We start from the raw sequence: 26,696 nt of genomic DNA, 5'->3' as shown, positions 1-26,696 counted from the left end.
GTTTGGGTACCTTTGAAAGCCACCTTGTCGACTCCCTTGACTTCATTGAATGAGTCCTCTGAGAGCACAGTTAACGTCATTGTTCCCTAAAGGATAGTTGACTTGTAGATGGTTGGAAAATATTTTAAAACACATTTCCATGTGAAACATTGTGTTTGCCTCCACAGTTGGTGAATGTCTCATGTTTTAAGAACAGAATAATTGTGCCTATTAACCCCATTAGTTGATAAATTGATTAATGTGTTCCATCTAGGTCATAAAAAAGGAAACTGATGTTTGCTGGAAAGAGTTTGAAATTATTTCATTGAAGTTAGAAAATCATGTGAGTGACATAAAGAAGCCTTTTATCATTAAGGAAAGAGACACACTAAAGGAAAGAGAAAGAGAGCTTCAGATGGCTCTTAATACCAGGTAAAATTCTGAGATCTATTAACTATGAATCTAATAAACTCACTAAATCCAGTAATGCCATTTTAAGCAAGACTATTGCTATACTAAGTATGTTATTTTGTTTGGATGTCACAACAACAGTAAGAGAGGCTACCATTATGATTGCATTTTTCTGATAAGGAAACTGATACTCCGAGAGGTTAAATGTTAATAATATAACCAGGCCACGCTGCTACCTAGAAACTTGGTAGAACTTAAGGTCTGCCAGGGTTCAAAGGCCACAGTCTTTCCACTGTCTCTTTTGGGCATGAATTTGACCAAGTCGCATAAACTCTGTGGGCATTAATCTCTTCATTTCTGAAATGAGAGTGTTATTAGGACCTTGTATACATAGAATATGTACCCCCAGCATATATTCCTCTATATATAGGAAAAAACTGAGGCTCAGAGTCTATATATTACTTACCTATGGTCCCACATTTCAATTTCTTATCAGTGGAGCCTATTCTTTGGACCCCATTATATTTGTAATATGGAAATTTAACAGATTATTCCATAATTAAAGTAATTATGAGGTTTCTTAGTTGTCAAGGTGAAGTTAAGTTACAATTCTGTTTTTATTTCAAAAGAGAGAGAAAGGCTTAGTATGTTTTATAATTTTCCATTCAGTGTGGTATATATTACCCTGCTAAGAATACTTTGGGGCCAGGCACGGTGGCTTCTGCCCATAATCCCAGCACTTTGGGAGGCCAAGGCAGGCAGATCACTTGAGGTCAGGAGTTCGAGACCAGCCTGGCCAACAGGGTGAAACACTGTCTCTACTAAAAATACAAAAAGAAAAAAAAAAAGAATACTTGGGTATTGGGATGCTTTTTGGAGTGAAAGGAGAATTCATTAATTATACCGAAACAGCTGGAGTTGTCTGGCCCAGTGGGTCATTTTTAACCTAGCTCTGCTGCCTTTCACTAAATAAATGTATGTTGAATGAATGAATGAATAAATGGATAGATGGATGAGCATATGAAAGAATACTTGGATATAGCAACCCATTCATTCTTTGGCATTTTGAATCAATGGGTTTAGGTATTAATGTGATGATGTGTATACATCATTGTATGTCTATTTATTGGATAATTATTTTCTGTTCTTAGTTCAGTAATTGTGTTAATCAGTTTTATAGGATATCTTTCTGCTGTGTTTTCCCCTCATGTCTGGTTTACCTTGCACCCAGGATGGAATCTTTAGAGACAGCACTGCAGCTTGTGTTACCTGTGGAGAAGGCATCACTTCTTCTCTGTGGCTCCGACCTGCCTCTCCATAAAATGGCCATCCAGGGATTTCATCTCATTGATGCTGATGGCATTTATCAACACCTAAGGGTAAGTATGTAAGTTCTCACAGTGATTTACAGAATAATCAAGTCTTCTGAGATTTATAAATCTTTATGGATTTTTAATTATTCGTCATAGCATAGATTAAGAGTATAAGTCACGACAAATTTTTTTTCAGTAATTTAGACTTGTTTTTTATTTCTTAACTCTTTAATTCCTTACAAATTTGGAGGTAGGTACCATGGAGTACATAATGAGGTATTTTCTTTGAATTCAAAGGAAACCTTGTTTATGAATGCCTTCTTCAGTAACTGAATTCCTAAATATACTAGACTCATGCTTAAATGCCATATTCTACTGTTTTCTTATTCTAAATGCCATCTTAAATAAAAATATTTGTTTATTTTTCAGATTATAAAATTGTTTTCTGAACAGTTTAATATCTGATTATTTGCTTTGAAGCAATAGATTTATGTGCTTGTTTTCTTTTTGGGATTGAAACATCAGCTGGGACATCTGATCATTTGTAATTAAAATGTTTCCTTAGGTAGAAACTGTCACCTTTTGTTAAACTGAAACGCATTTTTCTAGATCAAATCTAGTCATGCAGTTTGGGGCTGGTTTCTTACAAGCAGTCTTTCTTTTTTCCACCTCAGTTTTTTAGCTTTTCTTATCTTTATTTTAGAATATCCAAGATTCTACTGCAAAACAGATTGAAATATGTAACCGCTTAGAAGAGCCAGGCAACTTTATATTAAAGGAATTACACCCATTTGATCTACATGCAATGCAGAATATTATACTGAAGTACAAAACACAATTTGAAGAAATGAACCACAAGGTGCAGAGGAGTGAAGATACTCTGAAAGCTCTGGAAGACTTTTTGGCATCTCTCAGAACAGCTAAACTCTCTGCTGAGCCCTTTATAGACCTCTCAGCCTCAGATACACAGGTGGCACAAGAAAATACTTTGACAGTGAAAAATAAAGAGGGAGAAATTCATCTGATGAAAGACAAGGCCAAACATTTGGATAAACGTTTGAAGATGCTTGATATGAGCTTTAAAGATGCTGAATTGGGTGAAGACACCTCCTGTGAAAACCTTCTTGGTGCTTTATCAGTAAAGTTACCTGAGACACATGGCTGTGGGGTACAGGAGGAATTCGCTGAGGAAAACAGATTACTAGAGGCTTGTATCTTCAAAAATAATGAACTCCGTAAAAATATTCAAGATGTGCAGAGTCAAATCAGTAAAATTGGTCTTAAGGATCCTACTGTTCCCGCTGTGAAACATCGGTAAGTATTGTCCATCCATTTCCATCCAAGATGACTAGCACCTTTCTGTATTTTCACCTCTATTAGGTGAAAGATATTCTTCCTATGTCTTTCTGCTTCTATTCCATCCCACTGTATTCAGTGTTCAGCATTCTTTTCTGTAGACTTTTCAGGCAAACTTCCTTTTTGTTGGTATTGTACCTGTACAAAACGTGGCATAATTTTTCTTTCCTCTTTAGAGTGTGTCTTATGGACAAAGAAGTGGTGAAGTCAGATATGCATAAAGTACTGTACATGAGTTACTACCGATTCCCTTGTACTTCTGTCTGTTTACTGTGGAGTTCTCCTCAGGACGGATGACTGGCAGACTCCATGCATGTGATATTAATGAAACCAGTGGTGGAAGATGCATGTGCCACATCTTGTCCCTGCTGCTTTCTTAGTTATTTGGTCTCCTCCTCCTCCCGGCAGGATTAGGGTGGGAACTGAGTGGAAGGGCAGGAGACTGAATTTAAGAGGCAATCTAAAGTTCGTGTTGATTCTGGAGATGGAGCAGAGTTGCAGTAGACTGAGGTTGGCAGCCTTCTATATACCTGCTGCCATTTTAATTCCAGCATTTGGAGTAGGGCCTTCAAATTCCAAAAGCTAAAATGTTAGCAAGAGTCGCTTTTGTGGAATTCTTTCCCTCTCCTCTCCTCTTCGCTCCTCTCCTCTCCGCTCTGCTTCGCTCCCCTCCACTCCTCTCCCCTCCCCTCCCCTCTCCTCCTTTCTTTCAATGGAGTCTTGCTCTGTCACCAGGCTGGAGTGCAGTGGCATGATCTTGGCGCACTGCAACTTCCCGGGTTCAAGTGATTGCCCTGCCTCAGCCTCTCGAGTAGCTGGGACTACAGGTACATGCCACCACGCCCGGCTAATTTTTTTTTTTTTTTTGTATTTTAGTAGGGACGGAGTTTCACTATGTTGGCCAGAATGGTCTCAATCTCCTGACCTCATGATCTACCTGCCTCAGTGTCCTAAAGTGCTGGGATTACATGCGTGAGCCACTGTTGTGTTTTTTTGTTTTTTTGTTTTTGAGACAGAGCCTTGCCCAAGCTGGGGCACAGTGGTACGATTTCGGCTCACTACAACCTCTGCCTCCCAGGTTTAGGCGATTCTCCTATCTCAGCCCCACTAGTAGCTGGGATTATAGGGTTGCGCCACCATGCCTGGCTAATTTTTCTATTTTTAGTAGAGACGGGGTTTTACCATGTTGACCAGGCTGGTCTCGAACTCCTGACCTCAGGTGATCCACCCCCTTTGACCTCCCAAAGTGCTGGGATTATAGGCGTGAGCCTGGCCTCTTCCTCTTACGTGCCTGGCCTCTTCCCCCCTTTCTAAATCTGTCTCACTTTCTATCTCCTCCTCTGCCCACCTTTAGTTCCTCAGGCTCAGTGGTCTCTCAAGGGTCTTTTGATGACCAAGCCCTCAGTGTAGTCAAGTGTGCCTTTCCCTCTGAAATGCCCCACACCCTCAGGCTCAATGAAACTTTCATTCTTAGGGAATCCCACCACTGCATGCGATTGTACCACTGCCCTCCATCCTGGGTGACACAGTAAGACCCTGTCTCAAAGAAAAGGAGAGGAGAGGAGAGGGGAGGGGAGGGGAGGGGAGTGGAGGAGAGGAGAGGAGGAGAAATTCTATTTAAGGTGGAAGGGATTGCTACTGAACAGGATAATCAGGGAAGGTCTCACTGAGAAGGTGGCCTTGGCATCAGATGAGAGGAAAGAGCAAGCCACTCGAACCTGAAGGAATAGCCTTCTAGGCAGAGAGAGCAGTAGGTACAAAGGTCGGTTGTGTTTTTAGAGATGTGGCAAGGAGGTGAGAAGGTGCAGTAGTGAGGGGGAGATGTAGCTTAGCTCATGCAGGAACTTTTAGGCTGTTTGATGACTTTGGCTTGTTCTTCTAGTGACATGGGAAGTCATAGCAGGGTTCTAAACAGAGGGAAATGTGTTGGTTTTCATCATAACCTGTTGTGTCTGGCTGATGTGTTGAAAATAGACTGTAGGAGTTGAGAGAAGACATGGGAAGTCTGGTTTGACCTATTGTAATCCCTGGCAAGGATGAAGCTGGCATGATCCAGTGGTAATGTGGTAGAAAGTGTTGAGATTCTGTATATAGTTTGAAGATAGAGAACAGATGATTTATTGACACATGGACATGGGGTGTAAAAGAGATATTGGGGTCAAGAATGCTTCCAACAAACATTGGAATCTTCCTCTGGGTTCAGGTGCTCTTGCCTCTCATTATCCGTTGTGTCAATGGTAACTTGAGCAGTGAGTAAGAACTGAGTTACCATTAACTGAGATGAAAAAGACTAAAGTTTATCAGTCTTGGATGAAATTTTTCAGTATTGAATGAAAGATTGGGTGTGCTCAGTTTTAGAAATGATATATTCAAGATATCCTAGACATTCAAGCAGTAATATCAATAAGACACGTAAAAATAGATGGCTTTAGGAATCAGGAGAGAGGTCTGGGCTAAAGGTGTATATTTGAGAGTTTTCATTGTTTTACAAGGCTGTTTAAAGCTATGAGATTGGATGAAATTTCTGAGGGGAGTGAGTTTAGATAAACAAGAGAAGAGGTCCAAGTTGGATCCATACTCTGGGCACTCCGTATTGAGGGATCAGGGAGATGAGGGGGAACCAGCTGAAGAAACTGAGAACGGAGAGGCCAGTATAGTAGGAGGAAAATCAAGAGACTTCTGGGGCTACCTGAAGAAGGCATCTCAACAAGGAGGAAATGACCAAGTGTCAAATGCTGCTGATTAGTGAAGTGAGGTGAAGATTGAGAGTGGAACAGGGATTTTGCAATGTGGAGGCCAGCTGTTACAGTAGGCAGTAGAGAATGAAAACCTTATGGGAGTGAATTGAAGAGAAAATTGGAGGCTAGGAAGTAGAGGCTGTGAGCAGTTTAGCAATTTAGATTTAGGTGAATGGTGTTAATCCCTTCAGTATTACTTTATCCTTAAATAACTCCTTTTTGATTGGGAGAGCTTTTTGTACATAAAGGAGAAGTGCAAGATTTCTCTTGTCTTTTCCTTTCTCCTTGGCCACCCCATCCTTCTTAGGATCCTGTAGTTCTTGGTCATTCACCTTCTCCTCTTCTGCCATATCATGCTGTCTTGCCCCTACATAAGCACACATATGCGCTTTGTGTCTCTCTCTTTCCTCTCATGTGTGTATGTTTCTCTCTCTTTCCTCTCATGTTTCTTCATCACAGAAACATGTTACTGCTAATGGTTGTGTATATTTATTATATTTATTTAAAGCACCAAATTAATATTCTGGAAATGCAGCCAGGCACAGTAGCTCACACCTGTAATCCCAGCACTTTGGGAAGCTGAGCCAGGAGGATTGCTTGAGTCCAGGAGTTTGAGACAAGCCTGGGCAACATAGTGAGACCCCATCTCTACAAAAAATAAAAAATTAGCCAGGCATGGTGGTGTGCATGTGTGGTACCAGCTATTCAGGAGACTGAGGTGGGAAGAAGATCACTTGAGCCTAGGAGGTTGAGGCTGCAGTGAGCTGAGATTGTGCCACTGCACTCAGCATAGGTGACAAAGTGAGACAAGAAAAACAAAATAAGACCAAAAAAAAAAAAAAATCAGAAAAATTCTGGAAATGCAAAGAGCCTCCCGAACTCTGTAACAGGAATGTGTAATATTGGCATTAACCTCATGAGGACAAATTAAGGTTACTGTGCCTCCCCAGGTTACCCATATTTGTGTTGAATCAGTGGTTAACAGTTGGCTATCAAACTTTTTTCTCATTCATAATCAAGGAAAAAATCATTAATCAGACTGGATAAGGTTCTAGATGAATATGAAGAAGAGAAGAGACATTTACAAGGAATGGCTAATTCTCTTCCACACTTCAAAGACGGCAGAGAAAAAACCGTGAATCAGCAGTGCCAAAATACAGTACTCTTGTGGGAGAATGCCAAAGCCTTGGTCACCGAATGGTAAGGAAAAAAAGAATCCCTCTTGAATCTGAAAAATTGTCTGTAGCACAATTAACTTTTTCAAACTGCTGGGTTGAAAACACGTCTCCGTGGACCCAAAGGAGGGCAAACCTAAGGATTTCCCACTGGAGTTCACAGGGCCAGTGTCTGGGACAAGACCTAGAATTGTAATTATAGCCAGAGTGCAGCAAAGAGGTTCTCCATGAAGCATAACACATACACAATATGGTGTGTTTATGCTCATTACCATCCCAACTGGGTTGGTTTCCTATTGCTGTAAATCATCAAACAAATCACCACGAACTTAGTGGCTTAAAAAGAACATGGATTTATTACCTTATGCTTCTGGAGGTCACAAGTGGTAAAATAGGCTGCATGAGGTGGCTCACACCTGTAATCCCAGCACTTCGTGAAGCTGAAGTGAGAGGATTGCTTGAGCCTACATGTTTGAGACCAGCCTGGCCAACATGGTGAAACCCCATCTCTACAAAACATAAAAAAATTGGCCAGACATGGTAGCTCATGCCTGTAATCCCAACACTTTGGAAGGCTGGGGTGGCCGGATCACTTGAGGTCAGGAGTTCGAGACCAACCTGGCCAATACGGCGAAACCCCATCTCTAAAAAAATATAAAAAAATTAACCTGCATGCTTGCAGGTGCCTGTAGTCCCAGCTACTCAGGAGGCTGAGGTGGGAACATCACTTGAGCCTGGGAGATTGAGGTTTCAGCGAACCGAGATAGCACCACTGTACTTCAGAGCGAGATCCTGTCTCAAAAAAAAAAAAAAAAAAAAAATCAAGCTGTGTTCCTTCTGGAGGCACTAGGCAAGATTCATTTCCTTGCCTTTTCCATATTCTAGAGGCCTCCTGCTACATTCTTTGGCCTGTGTCCCCCTCCTCCATCTTTAAAGCAGCAGTGCAGGATCTTCAAATCTCTCTCTGCCCTCTGTTCTGTCATCACGTCTCCTTTGACACCTCTCCCTGCCTCCCTCCCAGAAGGACCCTTATGATTACACCAGGCCCACACGGGCAATCCTGGATAATCTCTGTAGTTTAAGATTCTTAGCTTAATCACTTCTGCAAAGTCCCTTTTGCCTTGTGAGGTAACCTGTAAGGTAACATTCACAAGATCCAGGGATTAGGCCCAGGCATCTTTGGGAATTGGGAGCATTACTTTACCCCACGCGCCTACTTGAATGGGAGATGTTGCCTGTCAATAACTGCTGTGTTTCCTGCAGAGTCAGGGCTAGTTGCAAAAATTTTCGTAATCTTCAGAATTCCACTGGGGTACACCTCCTGTTTCCTACTGGAACCTGAGTGTACAGGAGTCAAGATGAACCCTGTATGTGGTATTTGATCTAGTCTACCCTCTGACTTTACTGAGGAAAGAATTGAGATTCAAAGAGGCTAAAGTAACTTATCCAGAGTCTCAGACTAAGCAGTGCCCAGCTGTAGTAGAAACCAGGTGTCCTAACTGCCACATTGTCTCACTGCCTTACGTTTTAAAAAGGACTAAATCCAGAATGAATAGATTAGATATATAAAAGGCCAGGCATGGTGGTTCACACCTATATATAATTCCAGCACTTTGGGAGGCCAAGGCAGGCGGATCACCTGAGGTCAGGAGTTCAAGAGCAGCCTGGCCAACATGATAAAACCCCGTCTCTACTAAAAATACAAAAATTAGCCAGGCATGGTGACATTTACCTGTAATCCCAGCTACTCAGGAGGCTGAGGCAGGAGAATTGCTTGAATCCAGGAGGCGGAGGTTGCAGTGAGTCAAGATTGCACCCCTGCACTCCAGTCTGGGTGAGAGAGCAAGACTCTGTCTCAAAAAAAAAAAAGAATAGATACAGAAACAACCTGTGACTTGCTGAATTGATACTGAAATAATCTGCCAGAGTTACGTTAAGGCGGCTCTGTTTTCTGAGATGTCTTTTGGTTAATGATGAAATTGAGATGCTGATTCCTTAGGGTGATGAATCCTGTGTTTCTTTGTAGACCTTACATCTGGTAACTTTTTAATGTTCACCTAGTGACAGTACTAATCAGAGATTATGCCATCTACTTGCCAGATATATTGATGTGCCATCATTCTTAGGTTAAATTGGTAAAAAATATTAAGAATCACATCAAGAGGAAAAGTCTTTTACGCCTTATTCATCATTTATGTGGTATACTTGCAAAGAGAAAGAATGGTTTTGCTATTTTTGGACATTTAGCTATTGTATATTTTTCTATTCATAGTCTTGAACAATGTGGAAGAGTTTTGGAGCTCTTAAAACAATATCAGAATTTTAAAAGCATCTTGACAACTTTGATTCAAAAAGAAGAGAGTGTCATCTCCCTGCAGGCTTCGTACATGGGAAAGGAGAACCTGAAGAAAAGGATAGCAGAGGTGAGTCCAGCTTCCGTTAGAAAAAAACTGCACAGTGACCTCACTGACAGGCCTGGTAGTAAAGAGAGATAGATTAAGTCATTTTGAAACTTCATTTAAAAGAAGTTACTAGTGACCCTATTTTACCGGGTATCTAAAAATGTGTTGTATTTTATCACCAGGGCTGGAAAAAAGAAACAGGCGCCGAGTTGATGGTGGGTCTCTTCTGTTTGGGTTTTGATGTTGGGGCTGTGTTTCTGCTCATGCCTGCTGCCACCTCTGTGAGGCTGTAACAGCCTTTGCACTGACTTTCTGTTTACAAGGAACCTGACCCTGCATTGCAGGCTTGACGGAAGATGGTGGGAAAATCCTCTCTGTTGTTAGTGGAGTAAGGAAAAATTAGCTTTTATTTACTCATTTTCTGTGAAGATGTGCAAGCTTATTACCACGTTCTTCCATCTGTGTTTATATTCTAAGAAGAGTAATATTTTTGGACACTAGGTGTCATTATTTTCTATGATTTTATGTGGTTATCAACCAGAGTGGCAGAAGAATGGAATAGTTAGAAAAGAATATACTACACTGCACTCTGTGACTCTACACCAGAAAGTTTCTTTCTTCCCCTCCTCTCCCCTCCTCTCCCCTCCCCTCCCCGCAATTCTCCTGCCTCAGCCTTTCAAGTAGCTGGGATTACAGGTGCGCAACACCATGCCCAGCTAATTTTTGTATTTTTAGTAGAGACAGGGTTTTGCCGTGTTGGCCAGGCTGGTCTCAAACTCCTGACCTCAGGTGATCTGCCCGCCTCTGCTTCCCAAATTGCTGGGATTACAGGCATGAGTCACCACACCTGGCCTTTTTCTATTGATTTATAAGTACTAAGCTAAAGTGCTATAAAGGTGTCAAAAGTATGTGAAATGTAGTTTGCTTGATATACTTGGAGGTTGGAAAACAATTTTATTAAACTTTCCAGTTGTTAAGAGCAGCATCAGTGAAAGCTTAAATAGGACAATTTAGTCCTTATCTAGAACTATTAACCCTGAAGCTCAAGTGACACCCAGAATGTCAGGAATGGCCCTTGTCTGGGACCCACTTTCTCAGGCTTAGTTTCTTAGAGCTGGCCAGTCGGAAGCAGCCCTATTTAGATACCAGCTGTACAATATATGACTGTGTAGCTGGTTTCTTGTCAGACTTAATCAAAGCTGTCAAGACCATGAGCAGATAGTCACAGTTGCTTAGATGTAACCTGTCTTGTTCCCTCTGGTGGAGGCAGCTTTTGGGTTTGGCTGGTCTTGGGATCTAGAAGGGTCCTGTCCTCATTCAGTAGATTTAAAGAGCTCTGGTTTCCTAGGTTCTTAGAGACTCCAGCATGTTCAGCCTTACCAGATCCTCTTGGGCTTGTGTCCCAGTTCGCATAGCCACCCTTCTGCCGTGTCCCCGATAGCAGTCTCCTACCTTGTACTCTTGTTTTAGGATCAAGGTCTCTGCCTTACTCAACAGACCCTGAGACCCTCCCTTGTATGCTGACCAGATATCTAGTCCCTCTTGACTTGCAGCTTTTCTTGTTCATGCAAATCCTCCTCACTTCTGGCGCCCTTCCTCAGCCCTGTTTTGATGAGTGTCAGTTACGATGCCCCATGCTGCGTGTGGCCTGTCTGCTGCTCTTCCCGCTACCCCATAACTCTATAACCTTGTAACTATAAACTGTACTTTCTAGATAAGTTATTTATCTGACTAATAAACTTCTCATCACCTCCAGGGAGCTGACTCCTCTCCTGGGTGAGTCTCCCTAATCGGAATCTAGGCCCAGGTCTTGGCCTTTCTGCCATCATTAGCTCCTCTGTGGCTATCATAACTGGACCTCACCTCTGTCCTCAGCTATATTTCACAGCCCCAAGTCCAGAGCCTCCCCAGAAAGTCAATCTCTGTGGGTATGGAGGGAGTCCATCCAACCAGGTGAAAGAGGGCCTGAGAGTCTAAATGTATTTCTCTTAAAAAATGTCATCCAGTCTTTCTGTTTGAGGCTAACTGTATTTCGGCCTTAATGATTACCTTGAAGTCATTTCTAGCCTTTTGAGATTCTGTAGCACAAATGGCCTTGCTTCTTATTGGCTTCTCTGCACCCTCCCCACTATCCCATCTCCTTCTAGACCAAAGTTTCAGCTTTAGTTTTGGTGAGTCAGTTACTCATTCTTCAGCTTTCCAGCTTCCCAACTTCTCACCTTCCACCTGAGAGTATTGTCATCCTCTGTTCTCTGTGTGCTTGTTGGTTTGTACCATTTTAAATTCTTTTCTGTTGTTAAAGTAGCATGTGAGGAGGAAAGAGAGACAAACATATATATTTAATCCACCGTGTTAAACTTGTTATTTCACTGTTTCAATCACTGCATAAAACTGCCTGCCCTGAAGACATATTTGAAGTATGTATATAGCAGAAGTAAAAATTAATGAACTCTGCTTTGTCTGTACTCCTTAGTCAACTGCAAAAGGTATTTTTAAAATTAATAAAATAATTATAACTACCTTTAAGAAACAACAGTCTCGGCTTTCCTTATTTTATTAAAATGAGAATTGTACCTCTAGTATATGGGTACTTCTATGTTTGCTGAAATAATCTTTTATTTTGTATGAAAGATATGGAAGTTTTAATACACTAATATTTAATTCTTTTGTTAGGTTTTTAAAAAACTGTCTGAAAAAAAGCAGATTTTAGTACTAATTATTAACATAACTTTCAGTTAATTTTGTGATGACACAGGTACTATCTTCACAAACAGTCCATTTCTGTAGCATGGATCTTTATCCTGCTTTGCAGCAGTGCCTGGAATATGATACCACTGAGAACTTTTGTCCTTCAAAACTGTGGTAACCTGGATGTTTATCTAGGATATGGTGACAAAGTTCTACTCTCTTTAATGAAAGACAGAAGTGCAAAATGTTAGACTAGAAGGCTGGAATGTCAGGAGACTATTAAAGTTTGGAAATGTCAAAGTGGGCCTAGTTCCCTTTATTTTACTCCTTCCATTTGCTGTAAAACAAAACCCATAGTTCTGCCAATGCTAAAATTACACTCTCTTGCCCCTTCTTTTCTCATCACCCTGTGGAAGCTTGTGCTAGTTTAACAAGAAAGTTCTTTGCAGGCAAAAAAAAACTTAGTTTGTTCGGTTAGATGAAATATATCAAATGAAATTTTTTTAATTTAATTGAACAAACATTTTTGCTTAAAAATTTTTTTCCTCAATAAATTTTTTTTTTTGGTATATTTAGGGAGTACAAGTGCAAGTTTCTTTTTTTAAAATTTTTTAAATTTTATTTTATTATACTTTAAGTTCTAGGGTACATGTGCACAACGTGCAGGTTTGTTACATATGTATACATGTTCCATGTTGGTGTGCTGTACCCATTAACTCATCATTTACATTAGGTATATCTCCTAATGCTATCCTCCCCACTTCCCCCCACCCCATGACAGGCCCCGGTGTGTGATGTTCCCCTTCCTGTGTCCAAGTGTTCTCATTGTTCAATTCCCACCTATGAGTGAGAATATGTGGTGTTTGGTTTTCTGTCCTTGTGATAGTTTGCTGAGAATGATGGTTTCCAGCTTCATCCATGTCCCTACAAAGGACATGAACTCATCCTTTTTTATGGCTGCATAGTATTCCATGGTGTATATGTGCCACATTTTCTTAATCCAGTCTCAAGTGCAAATTTCTTACATGAGTATATTGTGTAATGAAAGAGTCTGGCATTTTAGTGTACCTATCACCCAAATAGTGGACATTTACCAATAGGTAAATTTTCAGCCTTCACCCCTTTCCCACTGTCTCACCTTTTATAGTCCCTAAGGCCTATTATTCTACTACATATGTCTGTGTTCCCCCTTTGCTTAGCTTCCACTTATAAGTGAGAACATATCGGTATTTGACTTTCTGAGTTATTTCTCTTAGGATAATGGCCTCTACTTCCATCTTTGTGGACAAACATTTATTGTGTTCCAGTGCAGAGTTCTGAACCAGGAGAGCGAAGACCTGGGTTTTGATCTCAGCTCTGCCAGTGTATCAATCAGCATCTAGTTGGAAGACAAACCTCCCCAGTTATTGATTTTTCATTTTAAAGATTTTATTTAATATTAATTTTTAAATTAGCCTTTATTTTGAGATAATGGTAGACTCACATGCAACAGTAATACAAAGAGATCCCAAGTATCCTATACTGAGTTTCCCCAATGGTAAAATCTTGTAAAACTAGAATATCACAATCAGGATATTGACATCAATACAGTCAAGATAAAGAACATTTTTGTTACTACAAGGATTCTTCTTATTGTCATTTTCTAGCCCCATCTACTTCCCTCTTCCTCCCACCCCTTCTAATCCCGGACAACCACAAATATAGTCTCTATTTCTATAATTTTACTATGTTTAAAATGCTACATAAATGAAATTATATAGTATGTAACTTTGGGATTGGCTATTTTCACATAGATTATTCTGTGGAGATTCATTCAGGTTCTTCCATATATTGATAGTTTGTTCCTCTTTCTTGCTGAGCAGTATTCCATGGTATGAATGTGTCACAGTTTAACTCTTCACCCACTGAAGGACATCTGGCTTCTTTCCAATTTTGGACTATTATGAATAAAGCTGCTATAAACATTTGTGAAGGAGTCTTTGGTGAATATAAGTTTTTGTTTCTCAGGGATGTGTCCAGGAGTGTGCTTGCTGGGTCATATGTTAATTGCATGGGGTTTTTTGTTTTTGTTTGTTCGTTTGTTTTTTGATGGAGTCTTGCTCTGTTGCCCAGGTTGGAGTGCCATGGCACAATCTTGGTTCACTGCAGCCTCCGCCTCCTGGATTCAAGCAATTCTCCTGTCTCAGCCTCCTGAGTAGCTGGGACTACAGGTGCATGCCACTACACCTGGCTAATTTTTTTGTATTTTTAGTAGAGATGGGGTTTCACCATATTGGTCAGTCTGATCTCGAACTCTTGACCTCAGGTGATCCACCTGCCTCGGCCTCCCAAAGTGCTGGGATTACAGGCATGAGCCACTGCTGTAATGGCACTGTCTGGCCTGCAGGGTTTTTTTGTTTGTTTGTTTGTTTGTTTTTGAGATGGAGTCTCACTCTGTTGCCCAGGCTGGAGTGCAGTGGTGCAGTCTTGGCTCACTGCACGCTCCGCCTCCTGGGTCATGTCATCCTCCTGCCTCAGCCTCCCAAGTAGCTGGTACTACAGACACCCGCCACCACCCCGGCTAATTTTTTTGTATTTTTTTAGTGGAGACGGGGTTTCACCGTGTTAGCCAGGATGGTCTCGATCTCCTGACCTCATGATCCGCCCGCCTCGGCCTCCCAAAGTGCTGGGATTACAGGTGTGAGCCACAATGCCCAGCCTGCATGTTTATTTTTTAAGGAAACTATCAGAATGTTTTTCAGAGTGGTTATATCATTTTGTGTGCTTTTTCTGCATTAACTGACATGATTATATAATTTATTTCCATCAGCTTGTTAAAATGGTGGGTTACATTGATTGATTTTTGGATGTTAAACTAGGCTTGCATTCCTGGAATAAACCTTATTTGGTCATGGTATATAATTCCTTTTTTTTTTTTTTTTTTTTTGAGACGGAGTCTCACTCTGCCTCCCAGGCTGGAGTGCAGTGGCGCGATCTGGGCTCCCTGCAAGCTCCGCCTCCCGGGTTTACGCCATTCTCCTGCCTCAGCCTCCCGAGTAGCTGGGACTACAGGCGCCCACTACCATGCCCGGCTAATTTTTTGTATTTTTTAGTAGAGACGGGGTTTCACCGTGTTCGCCAGGATGGTCTCGATCTCCTGATCTCGTGATCCGCCTCCCAAAGTGCTGGGATTACAGGCTTGAGCCACCGCGCCCGGCCTATAATTCCTTTTTTTATATGTGTTCCTGAATTATATTTGCTAATATTTTATTAAGGATTTCTGTGTAAATATCCTTGAGAGATATTGTAGTTTCTTTTTGGTACTGTAAAACTGGCTTTCATAAAATTAATTGGGAGTGTTTCCTTCTCTTCAGTTTTCCAAGAGAGATTGTATATGATTGCTGTTAAATCTCTTTTAGATGTTTGATCAAATTCTCTAGTGAAACCATCTGGACCAGTAGATTTCTTTTTGGGGAGTTTCTACATTATTCATTCAATTTCTTTAATATTAATAGGGCAATTCACATTATGTATTTAATATTGGATGAGTTGCAGTAGTGTTTTTCAAAGTATCTGTCCATTTCCTCGAAGTTTTCAAATTTGTGTGTGTAAAGTTATTTGTAGCATTCTCTTATTATCTGCTTGATGTCTGTAGTGTCTGTAGTGGTATCCCTGTTTCATTCCTAGTACTGGTATTGCTTTCTTCTCTCTTTGCTTTTGTCAGTCTTTCTAGAAGTTTATCAATTTTACTGATCTTTTGAAAGAACTAGCTCTTTATTTTATTGATTTTTTCCCTAATGTTCTTGAATTTTCAACTTAATTGATTTCTGTTTTAATTTTTATTATTTCCTTCCTTTTGCTTGCTTTGGGTTTATTTTGTTCTTTTCTTAGATTCTTGAAGTGGTCATTTAGATGATTGATTTCAGATTTTTCCTCGTTTTTAATGTATGCATTTAATGCTATAAATTTCCCTCTCAGCAATACTTTAACTGTGCTACACAAGTTTTCGTGTTTTATTTTCATTCCATTTGATGTATTTAAAAATTTCTCTTGAGACTTCCTCTTTGACTCGTATTTAGAAGTATGTTGCTTAGTTTCCCAGTGATTAGTTCCCAGTGATCTAATCCCAGTGATTAGAATCCAAGATGTCTTAGAGTTCTGTGTATTTTATTCAGATAAGTGCTTAGGTTCTTTGATATCAAAAAGATGATTCTCATTAGGCAGATGTAGGGACTGTCTTTTTTTTTTTTTTAATGCCATTGAATGCAGATGCTTTTTTTGGCAGGTAGAATCTTATTTCATATGGATAAGAAATATGGTTTTAGACCACTATAAAAATTTCATCATGTCAAGTGGGAGGAAATTTGAGTATAGGATTAACATTGAACCAATGGTTAGGATGCTAAAAACTTTTCATTGAGAAAGTGGGACAATGAAAGCCTACTTTAAAAAAGAACAATGTAAGAAGGTATTACGCTTTGTTGGATATTGTTTTTAAGCTTAATATCCAACAATAGAATTGTGATTCTTAGCTGTTTGTCTATATCAATATATCAAAAATAACTTTCATATCTTTTTTACAGATTGAAATTGTCAAAGAAGAATTTAATGAGCATTTAGAAGTTGTAGACAAGATAAACCAGATCTGCAAAAATCTACAATTTTATCTAAATAAAATGAAAACTTTTGAAGAACCCCCTTTTGAAAAAGAGGCTAATATTATTGTGGATAGATGGCTTGATGTAAGTGATAATTTCATTGACTGCAAATTTAATTTTGTTTCCAATTTTTTTTGTGTCTTTAGTATTTTTATTTAATTCAAGATTCGAAAATACTCATTGTAAAAATGTTCAAATTATATAAAACTTAGGAATTAATTTTAACCCCGAGTTGGGACTACTAACAGATGGGTTCATCATCTTGTACATATAGAAATACATACTTGGCTTTTTAAAGATAAGTTCATTAATGTATTGCCTGTTGATGCAGTATACTGATGTTTAACTACATATTTAATGTAATTTTGGTTGAGTAGTAATGATATTACTAGTTTTTATTAATTACAAACTAAGAACTCATCTGCATTATGTTTTCATCTGGGTTTTTTTTTTTTTTTTTTTTTTTCCCGAGACGGAGTCTCACTCTGTCACCCAGGCTGGAGTGCAGTGGCGCGATCTCGGCTCACTGCAAGCTCCACCTCCCGAGTTTATGCCATTCTCCTGCCTCAGCCTCCCAAGTAGCTGGGACTACAGGTTCCTGCCACCTCGCCCGGCTATCATCTGGGTTTTTAAAAGCACCATTTAACCAAAAAAAAAAAAAAATGTAGTTTAGAAATGAAGAAGACTAGACCAGGTGTGGTGGCTCACACCTGTAATCCTAGCACTTTGGGAGGGAGGCTGAGATGGGTGGATCACCTGAGGTCAGGGGTTCGAGACCAACCTGGCCAACATGGTGAAACCCATCTCTACTAAAAATACAAGTATTAGTTGGGCATGGTGGTGCATGTCTTTAATCTCAGCTACTCGGGAGGCTGAGGCAGGAGAATCATTTGAACCCAGGAGGCGGAAGTTGCAGTAAGCCAAGATGGCGCCACTGCAGTCCAGCCTGGGTGACGGAGTGAGACTCCATCTCAAAAAAAAAAAAAAAAAAGAAATTAGGAAGATTGTTGATTTAAATTGCATATAAGCTGCAGCAAATCAGGTACGTTTTATTTTTTTATTTTTAATTTTTAAGAGAAAGAACTACATGATATGTTAAAGCAAATTTTTGTTGATGAATAAAGCAAATTATCCAGTAATAGTAAACTAAAATTTTATTTTAAAACAGTGTTTGGCTGAAACGGTGGTTTTCAAACTTTTCACAGCTACATATGTTGTTTCTCTTTTTAAATTATGGTAGATAAATGAAAAGACAGAAGACTACTATGAAAATCTTGGTCGAGCTCTAGCTTTGTGGGACAAACTTTTTAACTTAAAAAATGTCATTGATGAGGGGACAGAAAAGGCCCTTCAAAAAATGGAATTACATCAATTGACTGAAGAGGACAGAGAAAGGCTGAAGGTAATTTAACAGATAAAATACATGCTTTTCTTGGTACACAATTGACATTTTTTTATTTTTATTTTTTATGAATATAGTCAACAAACATATTACGATGCGCATATGTGACTTTGTTATCAAGAAAATCACAGATATTTTTGGATCATTATTCAGTTGTTGAATCTATTACCCTTACCACTACTTTGAAAGTATAGGATTTAGTAGGTCTATTGCTAGATCTTGTTATATAATAGGGAAACATGTGCTAGTATTATGTATCACAAATTGTTTTTAATATTTTGATAATTATCATGTAATTCTTTTCCTTTGTAATTCTACATTATTTAGTTTATGCTTTATTTTTAAAATGCTATTACACAAGGGATCTATAGGCTTCACCAGATTGCCAAAGGGATTGGTAGTATGAAAAAGATGAAGAATTCCTAGCAACAGCACCAACTAAATGCATAATTGCTCCTAGGTAGTGAAACAGACCCCAGGGGTTGGCAGACTTTTTCTTTTCTTTTTTTTTCTGAGGCAAAGTCTCTTTCTGTTGCCCAGGCTGGAGTGCAGTGGCACAATCTCGGCTCACTGCAACATCCGCCTCCTGGGTACACGTGATTCTCCTGCCTCAGCCTCCTGAGTAGCTGGGATTACAGGCGCACACCATCACGCCTGGCTAATTTTTTGTGTATTTTTAGTAGAGACAGGGTTTCACTATGTTGGTCAGACTGGTCTTGAACTCCTGACCTTGTGGTCTGCCCACCGCAGCCTCCCAAAGTGCTGGGATTACAGGTGTGAGTCACTAGGCCAGCCAGTAGACTTTTTCTTAAAGGGCCATATAGTAAATATTTTAGGCTTGTGGATCATTTGCGTCTGCCACAACTGTTCACCCCTGCTGTTGGAGAATGAAAACAGTGAGAGACAATATAAATGCTTGAAAGTAGCTGGTTTCCAGTAAAAACTTTATTTATAAAAACAGGCTATCAACCCTCTGGCTAGAGTTTGTTAACCTCTGATCTAGACCATGATTATAGACAACCTTCTTCGTATTTGAATTAAACAATGCCTTATAAAGATTAGAAAAAATACATGGCTATGTATCACCATCTTTATACAGCTGCAAGAAAAACTACTTTTTAAAACAACAATCTCAGGTTGTGGCATCTGGAAAGAATCAAAGTTATTTCTCTTTCACCTCTAGGAAGAATTCTTCCTAATTTCTTGTTTGTTTACATATTACTTGTTTGAATCATATAAATTTGTTGTCAGCTGGGTGTGGTGGCTCACACCTGTAATCCCAGCACTTTGGGAGGCTGAAGCAGGCAGATCACTTGAGGTTGGGAGTTTGAGACCAGCCTGGCCAACATGGTGAAACCCTGTCTGTACTAAAAATACGAAAATATTAGCTGGGTGTGGTGGTGGGTGCCTGTAATCCCAGCTACGTGGGAGGCGGAAGCAGGAGAATAGCTTGAACTGGGGAGGCAGAGGTTACAGTGAGCAGAGATGATACCACTGTACTCCATCCTGGACGACAGAGGGAGACTCCGTCTCCCAAAAAAAAAAAAAATTTGCTCTCTTGCTAGGTCAGAAAACAGCCGACTGTTGCCAGTTATATATGGTTCAACGTAACATTAAGAATGTATGCTAATGCCTCAAATCTTATTTTGTCTCTAATTCTCACTTTTATTCACTTTTTAATTTATGTATTTATTTTTACACATTTGGAAAAAGTGTTTTAACTGTTTGGAGATTTTGAGTTTCTTGGATATATTATAATAGGTATTAAATAAAACTATGATTTTCTAAGTATAAATGAATCATTTCTATTAAATTTGTCTTGGATTACAGGTTGTTTAAAAATCTGATGTTAAGAATTGTAAACTGACAGCTGTGGGCCAAAATCTGCTAAAATTGTGTGTGCGTGTATGTGTGTGTGTGTGTGTGTGCATGCGTGCGGATGCGCACACATGAGGTATGCAATTTATAAATATGTTCATGAAATTGAATGCCTTAAGGCAGACTGTGCATTCTCTCATGGCACAGGCCTAGCCTTTCTCTTGTCTTATACCTAGAAAGACACTTGGTTGTAGCATTTGCCTGACCCCTGAAGGCACTTGGATTTGTAACTTCTAGGACACTGAGACACATGATTATGGGAAATTCAAGGGGTCTCTCAGTTTCTGTATATAAACACTAGTAATTATGGGTATCAGAAAATAAGGTATGAAATAAAAAGACACTCTCCTTTAAAATTACATGTTTTAGGAAGAATTACAAGTCCATGAACAAAAAACTTCAGAATTTTCTAGAAGAGTGGCTGAAATACAGTTTTTGCTCCAAAGCAGTGAAATACCTCTTGAATTGCAGGTAAGAATTTTTATTTAAAAGTTTCAGTTATTGAGGCTTCAGTAAGCCATAATCATATCACTGCACTCCAGCCTGGGCGACAGAGCAAGACCCTGTCTCTAAAAGAGGGAAAAAAAGGCCCAATTAAAGATTCTCTATAACAGGGGTGTCCGGTCTTTTGGCTTCTCTGGGCCATATTGGAAGAAGAATTGTCTTGGGCCACACATGAAATACACTAACAATAGCAAAAAAATTTCATAATGTTTTAAGAAAATTTAGGAATTTGTGTTGGGCCGTGGATTGGACAAACTTGCCCTATAGCCTCTGAAATAACGCTTGTAAACCATGCATTCTAAACCTAAAATAAAATTAGGATCATTTATTCAATTCCTATGTTAAGTCCCACCAAACTTCTGATAGTAGATATAGTTAAATATATTTATTCCATATTTAGCATGAATGATATTATATTTTTGTATTCCTTTATTTTCCCCTCACCTATTTCACAGGCCTCAGGTATGGAGGGCAAATGTTGCCTGTGCGTCTATGTAAAGTAATGATGATTTTCTATGTGTTTCTTGGGTATAGGAAGGAGAATTTCACTCAAGTCATCCTAGGTTTATTATTTGCTAGATGGAGAAAGAGAGAGATTGCCCCAAGTATGATTTTCTGTTGTGTGAAGAGATTTATTTTTGTTTTTCTTAGAGCTAGGTGCATAGTGGTTGAATATGAGCGCTGGAGTTAAGACCTTCTGGGTGAGGTTCTGGCTGTACTACCTACTAGCTTTATGATCTTGGACAAGTTACTTAATGTTCTTAAGCCTGTATTTTGTACACAAAGTGCTTACCACAATGCTGTGTAGATCATAAATACTCAATAAAAAGCTGGCTATTTAATTTTTTATTTATGTTTTTATTTATGTTTTATGTCATGAGCACCATGAGATAGCACCTTAGTTAGTATGCTAGATTAAACTTGTGTTGAGGGGAAGGATCAAGTTTGTCTCTTAGAAAAAAGTCAGAATATCCATCTCAGTTTTTTATGTTATGCTTTATCCTTTGAAGGCAAAATTCAAATTGTATCAGTGACATAGAAAAATGTAGAACAGTGAGAAGAATGCATTTTCACATTGAAATGAAGTAATCTCAACCCATTCTCTAGCAATACAGTTGTCTTAAATGTAGTTAAATAATGACCATTATACTACTTCATATGTTTCATGATTTCAGGTCATGGAGTCCTCTATTTTGAACAAGATGGAACATGTACAGAAGTGTTTAACAGGAGAATCCAACTGCCATGCACTCAGTGGCAGCACTGCTGAGCTAAGGGAGGATCTCGACCAAGCCAAGACCCAGATCGGGATGACTGAATCCCTCTTAAAAGCCCTGTCTCCTTCTGACAGCTTGGAGATCTTCACTAAACTAGAGGTGCTACCCAGCTGCTTGTCTTCTGTGGTTCAGATATATTTTCACACTATTTACAGTTGTCTTGAGCTCTTAGGAGTTAATAAAAATAGAAAAAAAGATTGAAGAAGAAAACTCAGAAAAACCACTTTTGTATATTTAACATTTTCATCTTTGAATTGCCTTGTGGATGATAATTAATTGATATTAACTTGCATTGTATCATACATTTACTAGCAAAGAGAAAGTGAATCCACTCAACTGAGAGTCATTGAGATTTTTACAAAACCATTGAGATCTAATATGCTTTGTGTAATTTGAGCCTGTTTTAAGATTTAATGGTTGTTGTTTGTTTATACCTTTAGGAGATACAACAGCAAATTCTACAGCAAAAACACAGTATGATATTACTTGAGAATCAAATAGGTTGTCTGACTCCTGAACTCTCGGAATTGAAAAAGCAATACGAAAGTGTCAGTGATTTATTTAATACCAAAAAAAGTGTTTTACAAGATCACTTTTCTAAGTTATTGAATGGTGAGTGCAACATTTCTCTTATTTTGTTTCTGGGACTCTTGAAGTATGAATGTAGTACTATGAACACAAAGGCTAATCTAAGCCTGACTTGGAGATGGTTTGCACAGACTACATTTAAGGAAATAATGATCAGTTAAATCTTTTGGGAGCAAAGACTGATTTATGCTTGACATAAATAACATCTAGTTCTTGCAAGCTCCAAATCTTTCTTTCTTTCTTGAAGGTAAGTCACCAAGGTCCTAGTGTTTGACCTGCTCACTGTGGTTGGTGAGTCTGGGGAAATACTGGTGCACAAGCTGTCCGGGCAGTGTCTTTGAGTATCCTGTATGCTTGGACGTTTGGTGTAGAAAATACACTACAATTATTGGATTAATTGCAGTAAAAATACTGGAGGTGTAGAACTGTATCTAAATAAACAGGGAGGCTGGGCGCGGTAGCTCACGCCTGTAATTCTAGCACTTTGGGAGGCTGAGGCGGGTGGATCGCTTAAGCTCAAGAGTTTGAGACCAGCCTGGGTCTGAAACCTTGGTGAAAGGTTTCAGAGTTTATTACCACTTTCACGATAATGTGTATCTATGGCATGGGAAACAAGTTTCAAAATCTCTCACTTTAACAAGATATATGAAGTCTTCCTTGAATGAATAGAGCTTTTTTCCCCCCCTGCAGATCAATGCAAGAACTTTAATGATTGGTTCAACAACATTAAAATGAACCTTAAGGAGTGTTTTGAATCATCAGAAACAAAAAAGAGTGTGGAACAAAAGCTACAAAAACTTTCTGTAAGAGATATATGTACATTTTTTATAAAAATTTCCAATACTAAAATACTGGAGGCATAGAACTCTAATAAATAGGGAGGCTGAGTGCAGTAGCTCACACCTGTAATCCTAGCATTTCGGGAGGCTGAGGCGGGTGGATCAGTTGAGCTCAAGAGTTCGAGACCAGCCTGGGTCTCGAACCTTGGCGAAAGGTTCACTAAGTTTATGGTGAAACCTTGTCTCTACAAGAAATACAAAAATTAGCTGGGGGTGGCAGCAAGTACCTGTAGTCCCAGGTAAGAGGATTGCTTGAGCCTGGGAGGAGGAGGGTATAGTGAGCTGAGATCATGCCACTGCACTCCAGCACTCTAGCCTGGGTGACAGAGTGAGACCCTGTCTCAAATAAAAAAGAAATAGAGTAATAAGTACTTTGACTCACTAATATTTTCACATAAAAGATAATATTCCCAAATAACTTGGCCTTTTCCCAGATATTTAAGACTATTTATTGGATATGTGTACAAATGGCTTACAGAATCTCTACTTTTACATATATTCTAAGATACTGTTTAATTTAGTGTCCACTGGTGAATTCAGTTGTGTTCAAATCATGTTTGATAAAAAATAAAGACCTAATTTGGACTTTAAAATCCCCTTTCTTGAAAGAGGAATTTTGACTTGTTTATACATCTTTTCCCCGTTATATTTCTTTTAAAAATTGCCACTGAACTTCAGTACATTTCTGGTTGGAACGTGGTGGAGGATATCCTGAAATGAAAGGCAGAGTTCATGGGGGCGTATGAAAGGCCTATGGTACCCTAAAATCTTAATCACTTTAATGTTTTGAAGATAAGTTATGTTCTTAAGCTTATCAAATGGCACTGAATGTTCCCTGTTTAATTCCTTGCTTTGATGTACCATTCTTTACTGATAGAATCACCTCTCTTCTCTTTTAACAATTTGAAGTCCCATCTTTTTTTTGTTTGCTTGTTTGCCTTTAATTTTCCCCATTGCATGGGCCTTAACAATTGATACCCAAACCTTGAAACATAAACATTGAGATAGAATTCTAATTTGGGCAACGTTAAATACAGAATAGTCTGTGGAGAAGTTGGACACAGCCAGGATAGGAAAATGTAACTGGTCTTGCTCCTGCTGATCTTCCCAGTGGCTCTGTGTTACTTTGCTTGATATAATTCCTTGGAAGTCAGAAGTAAATGTAAATGTACATGTGCGTTCTAGAACTATTATAAATCATCTGCCATTGGAGAGAGCCACATCTCCATCACCCTTCTTTTGTATAGGATCTTAAGAAGGTGGAATGTCTGTGTACTGGTTTGGAAAAGTGTTGTGAGGGTGGCAGAGTCCACATTCAGACTTACCTGGAGATTGTAATGGACTTTTTGTCTTTCTGAAGGATTTCTTGACTCTTGAAGGAAGAAACAGTAAAATAAAGCAGGTGGACAGTGTACTGAAGCATGTGAAGAAGCATCTGCCCAAAGCACGTGTGAAGGAGCTAACCAGTTGGCTCGTGGGTCAGGAATTCGAATTAGAAAATATGGAGTCCATATGCCAGGCTCGAGCAAAGGAGCTTGAAGACTCCTTGCAGCAGTTACTGAGGTAGGAAATAAAGGTGATATCTAAATAACATGTTTTCTAACCGTATCTTTACTTGTACTCTGCCTCAGCACAGAGAGCACTGGGATATGCAGTACACACAAATTTCACACACAAAAGGCGTACTTTTCAATCCAGGTTTGATGCTAGAAATATAAAAATTTGGGGAAAATCTTCACATTATTTAATGTAGCAAAGATTCATGGGATAGTCTAAAAAAAGTTTTCTGTATGTTTCCTGTTCTCTATGAGACATTCGTGTGGTTTTCTTTAATACTATAGAACCCCGCTATCATATAGGCTGTTATTTAGATTTTGTTATATTACAAATTAAATTCTCTCTAAATTGTAACAAACATATATTATAAAAACCTGGTTGAGTCACAACATTTGTGCCATCCTTTTCTTTGGTATAAACACTTTTTGCTAATTTTGTATTTAAACGTGGGTAATGCTCTTTTAGACTCCAGGATGACCACAGAAACCTGAGTAAGTGGATGACTAATCAAGAAGAAAAATGGAAAGGAATGGAAGAATCAGGGGAGAAAACTGAGCTGTTCTGCCAAGCTTTAGCTAGAAAGAGGTATAGCTGATCTCGTATGAAATATATTACCTGGGAATATGGTTTCTTCCATGGTGTGGTTACTCCTATAAACTTTAAATGCTATTTGGAATTTACAGTGAGCAGTTTGAATCTGTGGCCCAGTTGAACAACTCTTTGAAGGAATATGGGTTTACTGAAGAAGAAGATATAATAATGGAGTCAACATGTTTGATGGATAGATACCAGACATTACTGAGACAACTAAGTGAAATCGAGGAAGAGGATAAGTTACCACCCACAGAGGACCAGAGCTTTAATGATCTTGCACATGATGTAATTCATTGGATAAAGGAGATTAAAGAGTCCCTTATGGTTTTGAATTCATCCGAAGGCAAAATGCCACTTGAGGAAAGAATCCAAAAAATCAAGGTATAACTACGGAAACTAAATTTCAGAAATCTGAGTGAACTCTAGTTTTGAAAAGATTTAGAGGAAATCTAAATGCTTCTTAATGGAAAATCAGATCACTGTGGAATGGTTGAAGAAATTCAGATCACTGAGCTTACAAAAAAGAAGGGTTGTGACGAATCTAAAATTATTTTGATGCAAATGAAAGAGAGAAAGCATGTCCTGTCTTAGAGAGAGCAGTGCCTATTGTCCATCTTCACTGAGTGCAGAAGAATTGAGATAAAGACAATGGATCAGAGCTGCTAGTGGAGGGGAGTTTGCTGGGATGTCAAAAGAACATATGTCAGTGTAGCAGAAGCATCAGCAATGTCGAGGCAGGGGAATTCTTCAGAGTGGATATGGTTCATAAAAGGTTATTAGATAGTGGGCGGGGAAAGCAAGGAAGTCTCAGGCTCCCTTGGGCTCCCTTTTTATCTAAGGGGAGATTCAATAAACAATTTTAAAAATTAAAATTTAATTATAGTAAATTTAAAAATTCAATCACTAGATAAAAATACAGGGGACAGAAGCACTTGTGCTTCAAAAGAACTCTAGGAGAATTGAAATCACATTCGTTGAAGCATTCTTAGAGGAAGAAATGGTCAAAAATCGTGAGCTCTTAAGGTTGGTGAGACTTAGTAAATAATCAGAGTCATCTGGGATTATATCCAGACGGTTTCCCAGAGAAAGTGAGAATGAGAATTAATTATGTCATGGTAGAGAAACAAGAGTTGGCATGAGGGACACTGCATTTTCCTATGGGAAGTCATAAGTCAATGCTTAGGTTATAAAAATGTCTTATCAGATTGTTATCATAACTCTCCATCCATAAATAATAGAGTGGATAGGAAGAGGTTTTGCTGGAGTTTTGGGGGCGTAAAGGAAGTATTGAAAATCTAGAGAAGGACAGGAATGCAGTCAGCTCAAACTGACAAATATTTATGGAGAACTAACTGTAT

At 39.1% G+C, this 26,696-nt stretch overlaps 1 protein-coding gene across 13 annotated transcripts in view; it reads left to right on the top strand.

The window, feature by feature from the left end:
- Nucleotides 1–26,696, top strand: part of SYNE2 (spectrin repeat containing nuclear envelope protein 2) — a 374,347-nt gene that overhangs the window by 148,145 nt on the left and 199,506 nt on the right. For all 13 annotated transcript variants that reach the window (XM_021941295.2, XM_021941294.2, XM_021941291.2 and 10 more), the window contains exons 28-41: nt 254–411; nt 1,622–1,769; nt 2,407–3,017; nt 6,818–6,997; nt 9,245–9,395; nt 16,625–16,783; nt 17,940–18,101; nt 20,349–20,450; nt 21,659–21,859; nt 22,201–22,372; nt 23,039–23,151; nt 24,548–24,750; nt 25,210–25,329; nt 25,428–25,719. In XM_021941295.2, the coding sequence (XP_021796987.2) occupies nt 254–411; nt 1,622–1,769; nt 2,407–3,017; nt 6,818–6,997; nt 9,245–9,395; nt 16,625–16,783; nt 17,940–18,101; nt 20,349–20,450; nt 21,659–21,859; nt 22,201–22,372; nt 23,039–23,151; nt 24,548–24,750; nt 25,210–25,329; nt 25,428–25,719 (2,772 nt within the window). The remainder of the gene's footprint in view (nt 1–253; nt 412–1,621; nt 1,770–2,406; nt 3,018–6,817; nt 6,998–9,244; nt 9,396–16,624; nt 16,784–17,939; nt 18,102–20,348; nt 20,451–21,658; nt 21,860–22,200; nt 22,373–23,038; nt 23,152–24,547; nt 24,751–25,209; nt 25,330–25,427; nt 25,720–26,696) is intronic.

Source organism: Papio anubis, chromosome 7, assembly GCF_008728515.1.
Source record: "Papio anubis isolate 15944 chromosome 7, Panubis1.0, whole genome shotgun sequence".
Lineage (NCBI taxonomy): Eukaryota > Metazoa > Chordata > Mammalia > Primates > Cercopithecidae > Papio > Papio anubis.
The sequence above is the reverse complement of the archived record's forward strand: the minus strand, read 5'-3'. Positions and strand labels throughout refer to the sequence as shown.